We start from the raw sequence: 16,466 nt of genomic DNA, 5'->3' as shown, positions 1-16,466 counted from the left end.
ACAACAACGTACGTTTCCGTTCACATTCATATCATTCCTGTTTCACGCACGTGTGTGCTTTCACGTAAACTACCTGTGAACGGTTTGATAATAAGCACCCGGGAGTCTGAAGCGGAGCTTTACGTTTCATCTCTGTGAGTCATTATGTAGCTAAAACGGTGATTATGGGTTGCAAAGTTTTCTTAAAAATTAAATTGAGTGAAAGTGAGAGAATGGAATGTGTTAAATGTATGTATGATTATATATATATATATATATATGTATATATTTATTTATTTCGATGCCGAGAGCAATGCGATAAATTGCAGGCCATAATAGACTCAATCCCCCCCGTTGTGCCTCCTGATAACAACAGCACATCGATCGCACGTCCTTTTAGGGTCACAAAGGTCGGACTGAAACGGAGGACAAACAAAAGGGGCTTCATCGAACCAACTGTCTGCAGCTTTTGGGGTTTTAACCGAAACAGGAGTCGTCGTTCCTTCCACTCGAGTCACTCCACCAACAACCGGAGACACAAGAGCGGATCGCCGAGAACCGACCGGCGCACCCACGACGACAACGAGCCGCGCAGGAGAACGAAATACCACACGCACCACAACCAGAGGATTCCTTCATTGTTCAGCAACGGCAAACTGAACATTATTCAGATCTGCACCTTTGGACGTTTCATTCGATTCCGAAGCTTTTCAGTTTGTTTTACTCAAACAAACATCCACACATACACATAATATATTATATATTGAAAAGAAAAACCTTCCACATCTACACGACCCGCAAACCAGTAGAGAAGCTGCGCAGACAGACAGAGAGAATCTGCATCACTCGTATTGATTCACACACACACACACGCAGGTTCCGAGGCCTCAGCTTGAATCTGTGCCAGCTCAATGCAGCACTGCACACGGGCGTGGCCTCTCCAGAGGCCTCTTCATCCGTCCCCCAGAACGTGACACTGTTGCGTGGACGAATAATGAATAATAACTACGTATTAAGTGGTGACGACAACGTCTGACCGACTAAAGCGGCACGTGCCGCGTGACGAAGAGGGTCCAGCTACCGACACCAGCGTTAAAACGGCGCTGCAGAAGCATCCGAGGGGAAAAACAGCGGCCCGTCACTCATACAAACTCGCTCGCAGCGCACTGAAAGAAACCCACAAACCAGATAATACTTTGCATTTGTTACGCAAAGAACGCCGTCAACGTTGAAGAATGCGGTTATGCTTCCACGTTAAATGGGACGTTTAAGCGCCTGGTGATGTCATCGGTTGCTTCTCCTCCAACGTGTCTATTTGAGCGGAACACGCAACGCTCTTTACACTCACAAGGTTTGATTTGTAGCTGAAATCTGGGAACTTTATTTTATGTTAATGCTGTCGTGGTCTCACTGGTCTGGTATTCTCGCTGGTTTATGTATATTAGATCTCCGAATTGTTTATTTTGTGACATTTTTTGCACTTCGAGGCATTTTTTTCCCTCTGCAGCTGCAAGTGGAGTAAACATTGCATTAACGTTTTAAGTCCCACAAACACAAACTCTCGGACTAATGCGTCAAAGTTGCACTAACGTACAGTCGTCTTAAGGTCCTTACACTAAAAAGAGACACAGAAACAAAGGAGGTCGCCGGTGTCGGGGGCAGATTTCGTGGCATTCCAGCGAGCGCTTTTGCTCCGACGGCGGCGGAGTGACCCGAGTCAATTTGCCTCCTTGTTTAGGATGTGTTTGACAAGCGCTGAGTAAATGTGCTCAGCCATTAGGGAAACAGGCCTATCTTTAAGGGCAAACACCAATCCCACTCACTCCAGCAGCTTGTGTCAATATGCTTTTGCTTTGCTTCGATAACCCGCTCCAGCGTCAGGTCACATCTCCCTCCCGCTTCGCTCTGCTTTGCTTTTTTGTTGTTGTATTGAGACAAATAACAGTGGAACAACCTAAAACGCGCACACACACGCGCGCACACTTAGTTGTGTGTTTTGTGAGCGTCAACTGGAGAGGGTGCAGGTGTGCCGGTGGGGGGCCTCGCGGGCCTGGACCCGTGGACCAGAGGGAGGAAAGCTTAATCCAAGGTACTTTAGACTGGTACCGCGGCATCACCGGGATATTTCAACGCTTCCTACGTGACGGATCGGCCGGGTTTTTTTTTTGCTGTTGTTCCAGAGAAAACGAGGAAAACGTTCCGCTTGTCCGCCCTTTGGGAAAAAAAAAAGAAGAAAAGAACAGAAAAGCGGAAAACAGTCCAGACGTCAGCAGAAAGAAAGGAAATGTGGGAGGAGCTGGAAGAAGCTCCCCCAAAATGTGGCCACCATGCAGCGGGCTGGAATGTAACAGTGAGTGGGAGCGAGGGCTGGAAACGCCGAGCCACGTCCACGGAATTATCTATCACGCTTCCTCATTTCCCCTTTCACTTCAAGCCTCTGGATGTTTATTCATTAGATCAAATCAGAAGTTGCAGAAGTAACAAATGTCCCTTTTTTTTCCCCCCCACTCACACCTCAAATATCTGCGGCCACAGAAGACACGATGCGTTTGTTGGCGTGATTCAAATCGCATGGCCTCAAACTTTATGGACTAAATGATTCATCGGCCATGAAGATGAAAGTAGTCTGCTTCGGCAACTCTACACAGCTGTGTAGTTGAATGTAACTCTTGAAGTGGGTAAATATATGGACTTGTTTCGCTTTTCAGCGCTGTAACATTACGCCGATGTTCAGGAACAATGAAGCCAAACGAAAGCTGAAAGTGGCCTCGGCGGATCGGCCGGCCACACAAACATAAACCGCACTTCCTTCAACTATTTGTAATCTCAACATTGTCCTCAAACCAACTGTGCAACGCTGCTGCTAATTGTTATTGCAGATCAAAAATCCCCGCCCGGGCCTCAAGCTTTTCCCAGTTGCTCAAGTTCTCCCGAGCGAGCCGAACGCACTCGCCGTGTTCACAGCGAAACACGAGGAGGATCGAACCGGCGTGAGAAAGAGGAACGCCGCAGCTTTAACTATTTCAGATCTCTCCTCATTTGAACCTGTGCAGTGAGCTTCCTTCGGGTAACGTAATGGAACCGCGTGCGCGACAAACACAGGAGACGGTCGTTGCTGCAGATTCAAGCGGATTGTCGTCTGCGCCGTCGAGCGACCCCCCCCCCCCCCCCCCCCTTTCACGCTGCGATTTGATCCGTTGTTGCAGTAAACATTTTTACAGAAACCACACGTTTGGAGCGTCATTACCATGTGTTTTGATTAGTGGAAAATTGTTGAATTTTGGAGATTTTGACCTCAGCGGTGCTGGTTTCCTCTATAAAAAAAATGTCGTTCCAGAAATGATGTCACAGATTCCTCAACTTAATCAGTTAAGCAGCTTCTCTGCCCAACGACACGCGACGGCAAATCGCATCCCCCTTATACTCTTCTGCTAGCTCACCTGGGATCGACGGCCCACCAAACATCACAGCGAGGCCGAGGGCAACGCCGTTCACGCCTCCCACCCTCACCAGCACAGGCCGCCCGTCCACCAGGAGATGCACCGTCCTTCCTCCGGGTTATATGACCGTCAACAGTGTCGAAAGCTCTCTCTTTTTACGAGAAATGCGGCACATGCAAAGGGTGTAGTGCATAAGCTGCAGGTGACCTCTGACCTGAGCTGACAGAAGAATGTGTGCGTGTGTGTGTGTGTGTGTGTGTGTGTGTGTGTGTGTGTGTGTGTGTGTGTGTGACCTCTCGGTCACTAGCCAACACCCAGGTCGCGTCCGTAAAAGGCTCAAGTACAAACACTTTGGACAGACATGTTGCAGCAAAGTCAGAACAGGTGGCCACGTGTCGGCCATCGCCATGACAACGCTGAGGCAGCTTCGGCCAGGTGAGGCGAGTGACTTCGCACAATCGCTACGCTGAGGCGCAACCACGTGGTCAGAGCAGAAAAGAGGTCAATCCCATTAGTTGCATCGGGAGGCGCACAAACATTGAGACTCTGTCCAGTCCGGTGGCAGTCCTGGAGTATCCGTCCCCTTACAGTCCCCCGTGGTCCCACACTCATCAATTAAGGCCTTTTATCAGTCCTTAAAGTATCAGAAAAACTAATAAATTGTCTGGAATTGAGCGGTTAATCATCTCATCTGAACGCTGGCACGCAGGGTGTCCACATCCTTGAGGCGCAACATTCTTTTCCTCCTGAATGAAGTTGTTACAGCAGCGGCGTTGTTTGTATTGGCTCGCCATCGGTTCAGACGGAATTAAAAAAAAAACAATGGATTTCATGTTAATGTGCCGCGCGGCTACGGATCAGCGCCTGCTGCATGCGGCAGGGATGCGCGTCACTTCTTACAGCGACCACCGGCCAGCCGTGCGCGCAGGTCTTTGCAGGCTCCAATAAAACACAGCTAGGCGATCACATAGCTCACACTAATCAACGGGGAGTAGATGTTGTTTGTGACATCGGGCTACGCAAGTATCACCAACTGCACTCGACTGTCCTGCAAATGCAAACGTCAAGGAAAATTGGGTTATCGTATTTCCGCATACAGACCGGGCGCCCGGCAGCAAAGGGCAGCGTGTGGGTCATAATCTCGTCACGGACCTTTAATGGATGAAGCAGAAGACGGGTTGATGCTTCATGATGGAAGGGAAACGCGTCTCCGGTCCACGATCCCTGCACCGCCTCCTCCGGAGCGCTTACTGGGCCGTTAATGAGTCATTCTCAAAACGGGCATCTACTCCAGCGAGACGTATTCTTAGAAGGGCACACTTATCTGTGTCCCTGGGACGGGCCGGCGCAGATGGACACCGCGCTAATCGCAGCTGAGGGCCGACACAGGAAGCGAGGAACACTGAGGGCGATAACGCCACTTTGGAATTGCTTTCCATTTCCTGCGGTGATAAAGTGACACGACGGGGGGAACAAAAGACACGTCTGATCTTTGCCAAAGACTTCCGGGACCAGAAGAGACGTTTTCATCCGAAAACCAACCTTCCTCAACTTGGCACCAACAAAAAGACAAACTACCGGAAAACTGACCAGAACCGCAGTGCAGTGAACTTTCCATGAGCAGCGGTGACATCGCTCATGTTCGCTGCTCCCTTCCAGATGTGTGCTCCTTTCACACTCGGTTTTATTACAGCACATCTGGATGCAGGAGAAGCACAAGATGACCGAATCTCCCCCCCCCCCCACACACACACACACACACACACCACATGAGAGGGTTGATGTAAGGAGGGAGGCGGGACTTTATTGATCCTCAAAATCATAAGGACGGAAACAGCCTTTTTGGTTCTAGAAGAGATGGATTCATTATAAATAATGAAAAGACTTCACTTATCCTTTTACTGACAATGTTTGAATATCAGACAGCAGAGTGGAGCCGTTTGTGTAAAAGAGCATCAAAGGGAGTCGGTTGTTGAGTCAGCGCCGAACATCCGCTGCCACACAAAATCAGAGGAGAGTTTCAAAGGAAGAACCAGGGGGGGAGAGACAACATCTGACCAGCTGCAGATGAACAAAGTGACTCCAATTGAGGAATCTCAGCATAGGTTGGTCATCAGAGAAAAGCTGATAGCAAATTCAAATTCTGTGGAATTAGTTTACAGAACTAAAGTGATGACGGGCTGCAGAACAGAACAGTTGGGTTTTAAATTTGAAAGCTGTTCAAAACCCGAAAATCATTGGGTTTAAACTCCTAAACTCCACATTTAGTAAAATAGGAAATTGTTGGACTGGCTTGATTTTTCATGGCACTGAAAACAGAGTTGTGCGTGTCCTGAATTCACTTTAGTTTAGAGGCTAATGAGGAGGCCTTCAGGCACAATGAGGCCTTCTCCACCCGTCTCTTTTGACACACTGCTGCAGGTGTAGTCAGGCAGCTGGTCCAGTGTGTGTGTGTGTGTGTGTGTGTGTTGCTGACCAGGCACCTGCAAACTCTGGCGTTCCCCGGCACAAGTGAAGACCCTGTGACGGGACACAAACGGGCACATTGTCGCGCTGCCGCTGCTGAAGACCGACTAGTTGGCTAAAAACCCTGCGATGAAAGACGCAGCAGGCGAGGCGACACGTCCTGTGAAAGGAGTCACTGGCAGGTCCTCACATGGTGGAGATGTAGAGTCAAAGAGCCATTTCAGTTAATAGACAGTTGATTCGTTGTTTAGTGTATAAAAACGTCAAAAATGTGTTAAAAGCTGAAGGTTTTCAGATTACGAGAACATCCGACGAAGAAAAGCAGATTCTAAAAATATTCTAAAAATGTTTGATCTTTTTTTTCCCCACTTTTGTTCCTTGAGGAATCACCGATGTGATTAAAGTATTTCACGGATGCGAGTTTTTAAGCGGCTTCTACGACCACGTCACAGTGCGAGCGATCCATCTGGGGGAAAAGTTTAATCAAACTTCCACTTTGACCCGTTCCGGACCTCAAGCTGTGTCGCGGTCGGAGCGAGGAGCCCGACAGCGGAACCAGCTCGCTGGACGCGGCTCCAGAGGGAAACCGGATCGGCGGGATGAACACAGCGAGTCGGCATCCGGCCTCCTTCAGCTGGAGCTAAATGCCAGTCGCTTCAACGCCGGTCAGATGCACCGACACAACGAAGGAGGACGACAGATATTACGGATCTATGCACGAAGACAACGGGAGCAGCTGTTGCTTCATGAGTGCTGTAGTTCTTAAGACGGTGTTATTTTGATGGTTATCGGCGCACGGTACTGGGACCAGTGTTCCCTCGATCATCCCCAAGCAAACTACTCTAAACATACGGCTTAATGATCCGTAATCCTCACACCATGCCGAGGAGGGCAGGGACCCTCTTTATCCTGGTCCCAACCTCAGCGAAAAGCGCTGTAACTTTACACCCGACTGAAAAGGATCGGCGCTCCATCGTCTCCCGTCTCGTTCTTCTCTCCACCCCTCCGAGGAAAACAACACTTGCACAGTTGCGCAGTGGATCCGGCCGGACTCCTCCCCGTCGGGCGAGATCCCAGTAATGCACACTAATCCCACTCGCGCTCAGCTAGTGGGGGCTCTGGGGAAGATGGTATTTAATGTGGAAATGTGTGTGCGTTTCTGCGTCAGAGTGCACGGGGGAGGCGGCGGCGGCAGTGAGGCTGCCAGGTGAAAACCCGGCCCGGCTCCCAGCGGCAGCGTTTCCTCCGTTGGCCGTGAACCAGGGAGGAGCACAACAGGAGCCCCGCCGGCACGAGTGTGTACGGTAAACAAAGACGGGGGGGGTGGAAGTGGCACAGACACACTAACAAAAGAGGCGTCTCGGTGGCATCAAGAAAGCGAACCTCAAGCGTTTGATGAGTCCGTCCGATGAAGACGAGTCCAACATTGACTCTCCTCCAGGCTGAGAAAACATCTGGGTGTTTAGCTGCAGGATGTTTGTCGTTCTTCACCAGCTTTGTCCGTCTGATGTTTGATGGCGTGCAGATGGAATCAGAGCGGGGGGGGGGGGGGGGGGCGGCGTGCGGGGTTATGGGAACTTCTGAGGCACAACTGTGGGACACAGCGAATGTGCAAATCATAAAAGCAAAACTGGGGTTTTACAGTACCGGTTGTCTCGACTCATTCGTGACTAGTTTAGTTTCTGAAAAGGTAAGGAGATGGCATCTGCCAGGTGATGTCATTACATACCTTTTGCTTTGTTGTTTGATCAACGGTCACAAAACTCTGATATTTTTGTCCAGCTGGATCCTATTTTTGTCATAGTATGAGAAAACATTACTAGAAATAAACTCAAAATAACAACCCGCCAGTGAGGAATTTGCTTCATTTTTATGGGATTTTTGCATAATGGCTGATTGCTTTGGAGACCTCTGTGTTGGTATAAATGATTTATCGCAGGTTTAAGCATCCCAATGAAAGTGGAGCTTTTGGAGTAGAGTTAATATGTTTGGCTAGTGGCCGTGTTCACTTTGCCATAAGTCTGATCACTGGGACCATTCTGCTGTGTGTGTGTGTGAGTGTGTGTGTGTGTGTGCGCACACAAACTGTGTCCATCCTGTGTGGGCAGTTTAGTGACCTTAAAAAAACACACACACACAATTGAAAACACACAACCCACATCAGCTGGGCTCCTGCACTAATGCCCAGTGACGCCGCCTCCGCAGTCCTGGACAGCAGATCCTAATGATGCAGCGTCAGAGCGAGCGGCGTGAGGTAACCCCCCCCCCCTCCTCCGACCCCCCGACCCCCCCCCCGACCCAGAGGGAGACCAGAAGACAGCTGAGCTCATATTAGGACGTCAGGCGGCTCACATGTAAAAACAAATGGCGGCTCTTCCTGTGAGCCGTCTTTGTTTTCATCGGTGACGACAACAACAACAACGTTGAAGCAGAACCTGCTTCGTCCTCAACTAGCAGCATTACATCGCCCTGTATTAGTACCAAAAAACTACTAAAACTTCTACTTTGATGTATTCCAGAAAGGATACGAATATTGAAATAGGTTGCAGTATCTTAGCATGTAGATTGTTGTAGTTGTAGATGTTGTAGTCATGGTAACCATGCCGCTACCTTGATGCCGTCCTGCAGCATTTTCACCACATCTGCCATTATCGTTTAGTCGCAAACATAAGGGTGGTAGTTAATCATATAGAAGTCAAATCTGTCTAATCTGGGAGTTTGTTTTACAACTTTGACCCTTTCACAGTGTTTTGGTTTTTTTCCAGTTCATGGAAGTCGATTGCAACCTAAAATGTCTTAATCGGCGCCGGGTTGCACTTGGTTTCAACCTGTAGAATCGCACATTTCTCTGTGTTTCTCGCTCTGGGAGTTTCTCCTTGATGAGCACAGTTTTCATTTGCACTCGCTTGTATCATTAAACAGGTTTTAAGCCTCTGCGGTTTGTCTGCCTCCACCGTACAGACGTTTATGTGGCTTTAAAACGACACGACGCCTTTTGTGTTTCTATTGTACTTGTTCCTGCATTCATTACTACACTCCATGCCCGATGTCGACATGGACACCGAAGGAGCCACAGGTTCTCCAGACTATTTCACGCAGTAAATTCCAGCGCGCGGTAGTCACAGGAATTTAAAGCTTAATGTCAATTTCAGTCGTATCTGGCACCAGAAGGAAAACAGCGTGAGGAATGACGGGCCGCAGATAAGCACTAAACCAACATCAGGTGAAGTATTTTTCATATCTCGCGTGTTCTTTTCTGCAGGGTGAACTTAGGACCGAAGGCGACGAGTGAAGCCCGCCCGTCACGTACTCCAACGTCCGCCGGCTAGAATAACAAACCACGTTCGACCCAAACACCGCGACCGGCACGATGCGCTTACAGTTCTCATCTCCTTCACTTATTAATTGAAGCACTCGAACGACGGGGGCTCGTCGGGATCTTCACGCGTCACTGCAGCTGGTTGGCTGGCTTCCAAAGACGGGGGCCAAAGGCTCTCGTAGGCGATATCCTCTAGCGCAGGGGTCTCAAACTCGCGGCCCGCGGGCCAATTGCGGCCCTCGGGACGATATTTTGTGGCCCCATCCTTAATATGAAAGTGTAATGTTAGTGCGGCCCGCAAGTTTTATACTGTAACCCCACTGTCAGCTGCTGTGTGGGACATGTTATGATGTTCTGGTTTCCTACTGTGTGCTCGTCCAGTGAACGTGGCATGCATGTGACTGACATGGGGGGCGGGTCGTGTGTGTCGGCCGAGGTGCAGAGAGCAGGAGGGTGAAATTCAGTTTCCTGCCCTCTTTCGCGCAGGTGATCATGTGACTAACCGTTAGCATCGCTCGTTTAATAAAGTTTTCCTTTACGACTCACACTAACAACACATGAAGCATCTGACGTCACCGACGAGCGTCTCCGTCCATTACTACGCAGCTTCGATTCACGTAACTTCACGTTTGGCTATAAAGGAATTCCACGGTCACATGACCTTAGGTCTCCCCCGCTGAGTTAAAGGAGGACTAGTGTTGTAGTCTCATTCGGACCGATCCCCCATGGTGGGGTTCAATGACTGCTTTTGAAAGTGAGTGTTAAGTTGTGTTATTGTCGACCATGCCGTTCGGACGCTAGTCTGGCCCGCGTTCGGTTGAAGTGGGCTGCATCTGGCCCGCAGCTGATTTGAGTTTGAGACCCCTGCTCTAGCGGGACCCGGCGCAGTCAGCAGGAAACGTCCGTCTGCTCCGCTAAAGGGCCGCTGTCTTGATGGCTCAACGCTATCCTGGTCTTTGATAACGGGAAGTGGGCGGAAAAGGAATATGCTAAATTAAACCCAAACAACACGGCAATTCCGAAAGAACTGAAGAGGAAAAGGGAAAATGTTACCAGTAAAATAAAAGACGAGACAGTAAATGCTCTGTCTTCATGGCGTCCAGTCAAAACTTTAAAAATGAATTATTTGAATCCACTTTTCTTTCCTTTATTTGATGTATTTTTCAGCGAATTACTTCGTCGGATCCTGGATTTGGAGATCATGGAAAACATAAACCGGTGTCCTGAAGCTTCAAGACACAGAAATAGAAATAGCCATCACACGAAAGAGGAAGGACATTTAGTCACTTATCCAGGAAGTAGATGGCTGCTGTAAAGTAAAACGTTGAGTTTCTATCAATCAACTTCAGTAACACAAGGACTCGCTTGTTGGACGGTTGTAAAAATGATCAAAACTAAAGCAGCAGGATGATTTTTTTCTATCCGGCCCAATTGTTACCTTGTCAAAACATCGCACCTACGTTACCCATGATGCAACTTGTGTGTTCACGGTCGGAAAACTCAAAGTCAACACATTTCTTTGTTTAATTCTCAGGCCCAACATGAGCGTGAAAAGTGACATCCCTCGAGGACGTTTATCAGACTTTGCAGCTCCGTCCGGGTCCACACGCACACGACTTTGAACAACTTCTGTTTCCCACATGCTCCAACTTCCACCAACACTCGACCCGTCAACACCGGCAAACCCAGCGTGTCATAGGTCACGGTCAAACATCAAAAAACGACACAATCCTGTGGTGAAATATACCGACATACAATTCCAGATTAATTAAAGAATGATTGAAGGCGATTCCTGCTGTGCTGCTGGTCTACTTCCCTGAGCAGCACAGAAATAAAAGTTTTCCTGTGAGTTTGTGTTGGGCGTTGTTCCTCCTCCCTCCCTCTGAAGTAGCTCAGTAATTCCAGCCTTGGCATCAGTCACCAGCGGGCAGATACGCAATCTTACTGTGCAAACAATTAAAGGCTGCTCCTCTGCACTCAAAACTACTCACTGGTGTTGCAGCACTGAGGATTAACCCAAGACGCTTACTTATTAACCCCGTGGACACACCGATGAATGGCATTCCTCAGAACTGTGTTTGCTAAACCGAAGGCAGTGACACGCAGCCGAGAGCTACTTGTTGCAAAAATTGTGGTTCTGCCGGTTGCCTTTTGGACCTGGATTCTAAACCACCGGTTTCAACTCGCCTCCAGCACCGGGAAGAATGGCGCGCTCGTCATTGCAGGAACTCAAATCAATTGCTTTTTCTCTTCTTTTTTTTTACGTGAATCAAATGTCACGCGTGTTGTCAGCTGACTCGATACAGTGAGCAATACAACCCCTTATTAAAAACACTCTTAAGCAACCAGTTTTTTTTTTCAGTTCCTGATTGGCGGCATTGTGCGTACAGTCAGAGGGCGGCGCAACCGGCAGGAATTCAGACAAGTGAGAAAAACAATGCATGGTTGTGGTTGTGTCAAAGACCGGTCATGGGCGGGCATTAAAGTGACAGGTCCTCAAAAGACTGAGCGGAATGTCTCGAGTGATATGAAAAATAAAATTTCCTTCTCAACCCTTTGGCCGGGCCTCTAGTCAGGCAATCTGTACAAAACAAATGGCAGTAATCAGAAATAATAAAATCATACTATAACCACTGATAGAGGCTGTTGGCAGTTAGAGAGCTCCTCTTTGCGTGCTGCATAATCCCCCCACAGATGGACCTGAAGTGCAAACCTCTGCATCGGGGGAAGACACAACTCGGGCCCGACCTTGGGGACGAGCTGTGGCAGTAACGCTGTGTAACTGGCGTCAAAAGGCACAAGATGACCGAAACTCGCAGCAGTAAAAACACTCGTACAGGGCGGCCATCAGCCCTTCAGAGTCGCACATTTGAATAACTACAGATTCTCCGCTACCATCCTCTTAGACATTAGCAAGAGCGGCGTCGGCCTTTTTGAGGCGAAGTCAAGTTATTTCAGTCCCAGTTCAAGATTCCCTTTTGTGTCTCGAGCTGGAGAAAAACTAAATCCATGTCCTCCCGACTTCACCGCTCCAGATGAACACTACATGACATCGTTCACCCATTCACACACTGATGACAGGAGAACCACACACAGTGACACCTGCCCATCAGTGACTAACATGCACACACTGTAGTCGCAGCCACAGGAGCAATGTTGGGTTAAGTGTCTTGCCCAAGGACACATCGACATGCGGGTTAGCGGGGCCTGGGATCAAACAGACAACCCTCTGATTGGAGGGCGACCGTCCTCCCCCACTCACCCACAGTCGCCCTCCCATACAAAATGTCTTTCGTGTTTTAAGCTGCATGCTTTTAAAATGAATTACTCCCCTACGTCTCTTCTTTTGGGAGCCGCGTCTCAATTCAACCATTTGGTCGAAAAGTCGTCATTTTTGTAAACTCCGGCCCGACTCGTGTCTCGTGTCTCACAAGGCGCAGCTTCGCCGTCTTTTGCAAACCACAAGCACACACGTGGATTGAATCCCAGAAGGCTGTCTGCTTACCTCCAGCACTGGCCCGGCCCCCAAGATGATCTGCTCCACTCCGCTGGCAAATCCCTTCTGGCTGAGAGCGGTCAGGTGATGAATGAGGAAGTTGGTGCTTTGCGTCTTCCCGGAGCCGCTCTCCCCGGATATTACGATGCACTGGTTGCTCTCTTTCTGCAGCATGGCGTGGTACGCCACGTCCGCCACGGCGTAAATATGCGGCTCCAGGTTGCCCAGTGCATGATTGTCGTACATCTTCACGTACTTGGGGTTGTAGATGGGCAGGAACTTGAAGGGGTTTATGACGATGAGGATGCTTCCGACGTACGTGTAGATCTTCTCCTGCCGGAAGCGGGAACGCAGGTTGTCCAGCAGCGAGCGTTCGTTGAGCTCCGGCAGGTGGCACAGATCCGCGTGGTCCCCCCGGGAATCCGGCTGCGGCAGCAGGCCGCGCTCCGTCATGCGCCGGCGCTCCTCCGTGACCTGCAGCCACATCTGGAGGCTGCCGCCGTAGTGAATGGAGCCGTCCAGGTTCTTCTGCCTGAGGAGGAAGCGGTAGTCCTCGCCGCCGGACAGCGGGCGGTGCTCCAACGCCACGCGGGGCCAAAGCATCATCCTCTGCACGGGGCAGTCGCTGGGGTTCAGCACCCACTCTTCCCCGCCAAACTCCTTCACCTCGGCCAGAACGTAACACCTGGCGCGGTCCAGCTGCAGGCGTTCGATGACGCGCTCGATGGCCTCGGCCGCTGTGGTGGTCTTGCGGGCGCTGATCGGGCAGTAGATGGTCCCCTCGGCCAGGGCGCCCGGGTAGATGCGCACGGTGAACTCGGAGTTCTCGAAGCGCGGCCGCCGGCCCAGTGTGCCCATGCCGCCGGCGCCGACGCCGCCATCACGACCACTCATGGCGGAGCAGGGGTTCCCATTAGCGGCAGCCCGGCACTGGCGCGTCCTTTACTGGGCTGGAGAAGACGCGGACTCAAGGCATCACCACTGCGGACGCAGAAGAGAGAGACGCAAATATCCATCAAAACACAAATTACACTTGACACGGCACATCTATGATCCGAGACAACTTCTACCAACTGCTGAACTGATCCAAGTCCCGACCAAAAGCCCCTTTGCCGTCAGCCAGATTACTAAATGTGTGGGATTATGACACAAGGACTTCATGTGCTATTATGCAACCTAAAAAAAGGGCCAAATTATTCCCGCCGGAGCCCCAACATGCACACTCATAAAGGATAACGGATAAGTCATCTGGGTCTACGGGATTACCATTAACACACATACACACTCCCGAGCACACACATAAGCTCTCGCCAGCGCCGAGACCAACAGCTGCTGTCCTCTTTACAGAAGAGAAACAATCTCGGTAGTATTCACGAGCTCCCTCTTTAATACACATCAGAGGGACATCGTGGGCCTGCAGGAGGCCACGGAGAGAGGCCGATTCAACCGCCGTATTCATGCAATACACGTGAGGATTCTGCAAACTGGGCAAAAAAAGGCAATAAAGGCAGTGTTGCATTGGATGGTTGTGTGTCTGCAAAGCAGAAAACAAATATACGTATAAGGCTTTCGAAAAGAGGCAGCGGAGGATTGCGAGTGTATTTTGCGCTATCGTGATGCCGTTTATGGCAACTGTAAGAACAGCATTCAAGAGCGGACGTCACAAAGTGCTTCATGACAAGAGAAAGGTTTAAACAAGAGATGAAGAGAGGTTAAAAACATAAAAGCAACTAATAAAACTTCAAAGTGTTTCCGGAGAAATACGTCTCGCAAAAGCACAAATCGTTCGTGTCCAATTTGAGGCTTTTAAAGCAGATGAGGCAGAAATAAAAACACCCACTTTATTGTGTTTATTTCTGTTACCGCTGATGAAGCCTCCATAGCAATAGTCGTTGTACTGCTCCTTTCATCTAAACCGGATAGCATTTCCGTGTCGTGTACAGTCAGAGAGGTCCAATGCATTCCAGGAGTAATCCCGTGACGCGCGCTAATATGTATTCATTGTTCCCACTTTCCTTTAACTCGTCTCTCGACTCCAACTTTAGGAATACCATTTTCTAAGCAGGCGAATGAGCTTCGACTTGTTGCTTTTGGGCTTTTTTCCTAGTAGGTAGAGAGAGGAATAGGACGAACTACAACTTGAGTTGCTGTTCTTTCACACGTATAGTTTTGTCTGACCAACAGACATGTTTGGTTCATTTGCATGTGTGACAAAGAAATGGAAGTTGGGACAAAGTAGGTTCTCCCTCTGCAGCTCCAATAAATATCTCAATTGTTCTGGAAATGATAGGGAAATAAAATTGGGGGGGAAAAAAAACCCACAAATAAGATGTTGTTTAAAGCACCAATTGAATCAGCGGCAACAACAGGAAATGGAACAGGGGGCACATTTAGGTGGAGCAAAAAGGGCTCCTGCACCCCGGGTCATTTCCTGTCGCCCCACCTCAAACCTCTCCTGCCATGTGTCTCCTCAGCAACTCTGGAATGACCACGAGGCGCACCCACCCCCACCCAAACACACCACCTTTAACCCTGAACAAAGCGGTCAATCTAACTGCATTAAGGTCAATCCACAGAGACACAGCCAACGGCGGATATTACCTGACGGTGATGAATGTTTGTGCGTTTTTTTTAACTGTGTGTGTGTGTGTGTTGAGTTGGGGGCCGGCGCCTGGAACAGATGGTCAACTCGCTGCTTAAAGGATAGGGCGTGAGGGGGGGGGGGGGTAGGTGGGGTTTAGGGTGGTGGCCATGCTGGCTGCTTTTCTGTTTACAATCACATGAGGACAACCAGCGAACAGACTCGTTCCGTAAAAACACGCCAACCGCAAAAAGATTTTCCAGGAACATCTTCGGATAGCTTTAGAACGTCCTCGACCACAGCCAAAAAACAAGGCATTCATTCGGGTAACCAAGTCATCGAGTTGAAAAATACTAACTCTGCTTTTACTGAATCAGCCGGTTATTATTCAGAACAAGCCATTTTTTTTTAAAAAGATGAAATATAGTACTTGCACTGCAGGCTTTTATCAAAACATAAGTAAATTCAGGGCTCGGGTCGGGAGCTGTGACCTACAAACACGGATCACCTGTTGATAAATATTTGGCGGATCGGTTTTGAAAAAGGATGATGTTACAGGGAGGGAGTGATAAAGAAAGCAGCGAGCACAGGGAGCTGGTTGCATAACAGGTGTTTATGCTCCATTGGAATCAGGAGAGATTGAAACGATGCACCAGCATCCGCCTCTGGAATGAATTCCTTTCTAAAAAAAGGGCCACGTGGACACGAGATGACGACTGTAATAACCCACAAAACAAAGGAGGGCAAGACGGAGGGACAGGATGTTTGAGGGGTTGTGTCACTGCACCGGAGGGGCCGTGCACGTCGGCACGGTACCTGTAAAAGAGAAACGCACGGCGTAGATAGGCTCCATCTTTGTGGAGGTGACAAAGCCGGAAGAACCCTGCGGCGGCCGCTTCTTCATTTCTTCTTCAACTCAACCAGAAAGAGATCTGGTTACGTCACCCGAGCGCTCGGAGATTAGGAATCGTTTCCAAGTAATCCGACCTGGAATCTGTTTGTTTGTGTACTTTCCCAAAAGACACAGCAGACCAGAGCCGGCGAAAGCAAATAAGGACATTAAAGAAAGTTCCATAAACGTAAACGTAACAGTCAAAACTGATGTCAGATGTTTTTCCAAAGTTATTAAGCTAACGTTGTATTGTGTGTGGTAGTAATCAGGAATAAAGAAACAGCGCGTGCCCA

At 49.3% G+C, this 16,466-nt stretch overlaps 1 protein-coding gene across 29 annotated transcripts in view; it reads right to left on the bottom strand.

The window, feature by feature from the left end:
- Positions 1-16,466, bottom strand: part of myo9aa (myosin IXAa) — a 68,474-nt gene that overhangs the window by 39,034 nt on the left and 12,974 nt on the right. For all 29 annotated transcript variants that reach the window (XM_040169364.2, XM_040169371.2, XM_040169383.2 and 26 more), the window contains exon 2: positions 12,710-13,681. In XM_040169364.2, the coding sequence (XP_040025298.2) occupies positions 12,710-13,594 (885 nt within the window). In that variant the 5' untranslated portion in view covers positions 13,595-13,681. The remainder of the gene's footprint in view (positions 1-12,709; positions 13,682-16,466) is intronic.

Source organism: Gasterosteus aculeatus, chromosome 12, assembly GCF_964276395.1.
Source record: "Gasterosteus aculeatus chromosome 12, fGasAcu3.hap1.1, whole genome shotgun sequence".
Taxonomy (NCBI): Eukaryota; Metazoa; Chordata; class Actinopteri; order Perciformes; family Gasterosteidae; genus Gasterosteus; species Gasterosteus aculeatus.
The sequence above is the reverse complement of the archived record's forward strand: the minus strand, read 5'-3'. Positions and strand labels throughout refer to the sequence as shown.